This window comes from Lottia gigantea, assembly GCF_000327385.1.
Source record: "Lottia gigantea unplaced genomic scaffold LOTGIsca_11, whole genome shotgun sequence".
NCBI classification, from domain to species: domain Eukaryota; kingdom Metazoa; phylum Mollusca; class Gastropoda; family Lottiidae; genus Lottia; species Lottia gigantea.
Window position 1 is genome coordinate 14,507 of NW_008707001.1, and position 1,357 is coordinate 15,863.

The 1,357-nt window shown below is 31.0% G+C and overlaps 1 protein-coding gene across 1 annotated transcript in view; it reads left to right on the forward strand.

Moving 5' to 3' along the window:
- Positions 1–1,357, forward strand: part of LOTGIDRAFT_110407 (hypothetical protein) — a gene marked incomplete at both ends in the record, with an annotated part of 19,912 nt that overhangs the window by 8,756 nt on the left and 9,799 nt on the right. The window contains 2 exons of the mRNA XM_009046986.1: positions 114–278; positions 870–996. Coding sequence (XP_009045234.1) covers positions 114–278; positions 870–996 — 292 coding nt within the window. The remainder of the gene's footprint in view (positions 1–113; positions 279–869; positions 997–1,357) is intronic.

Sequence of the window (1,357 nt, forward strand, 5' to 3'; positions counted from 1 at the left end):
ATGCTCCTTCAATTTTTCTCATAACAAACTACAAACTGCATAGCGTTTCCATTCTCTCTAATCCCAATCAGTGCCAAAAATAAAACATAAATTTAATTTATTCTATATTGTAGGAGTCTGTATATTCTGGATTGTCCCCCTTGTATCCATCAGATTACGATGATCAACAACTGGTAGCTGAGCATTCTGGGAAGTTAATGGTATTGTCGGCCATATTAACTGCGGTTCATCATCCTGCTAGTCGAGAAAAAATAGTTCTAGTTTCAAATCACACTAAGGTAAGATAATATCCTGGAGTTTTTATGTGTATTGGTGTCAATTTGCACCATTCCAATTTTCAGTCAGATGTCTGTGATTCTTGTAATTCCACTAAAACTAAGAATCACTATAACAAAGGCCCATAGATATCATTAACAGGCTATTACAACAGTCACTGTTTCTATAATAACAAGAATCACATTGATGTCAAGTAAAATAGAAATTATGCAAACAGAAATCTTGAGAATCCTTGAAAAAAAACACTTTTAGAGCAATTGGGGGGTTGATCCAATTCACATACATCTTGGAGAAACATTAAAAAGGATGGTTCATTGTCTCTGACGCCCAGTCTTTACCTGTCTATGACGAGGATATAGCCTGGGAGTCTTCATTGAAATTTCTGTTGCAACGCTTTCAAATTCCATCAAGGGAGATAACTACAATTAAGCATATTGGACCTTCAAGTTTCAAACGACTAGTTTACAACCAAAACAAATTAGACCAAGAAGGACTGAGTGATAGAGGCTACCTTTTTCATGCATTGCCATATTTGGATGTCATTTGTCAAAAAGTAATTTGAATACAATATATATTTATATTTATATATCTAGACGTTAAATATACTAGAGAAATTTTGTCGTGGAGAAAATTATAAATTCGTCCGACTTGATGGTTCCACACCGACCAATCAGAGACAAGATATTGTACAGAAATTTAACAACAAATACTCGCCAGAAAGTAAGTAGCTGTAATTTTTAATGACATAATTTTATATTTGTTTAATAGCTGAGTCCCAGTTTAACTTCCAGTGGCATTTCTCATATTCTGGTTATACAGTTATACAGTTTATATAGTTATACAGTTTATATAGTTATACAGTTTATATAGTTATACAGTTATACAGTTTATATAGTTATACAGTTTATATAGTTATACAGTTTATATAGTTATACAGTTTATATAGTTATACAGTTATACAGTTTATATAGTTATACAGTTTATATAGTTATACAGTTTATATAGTTATACAGTTTATATAGTTATACAGTTATACAGTTTATATAGTTATACAGTTTATATAGTTATATCAGTTTATACA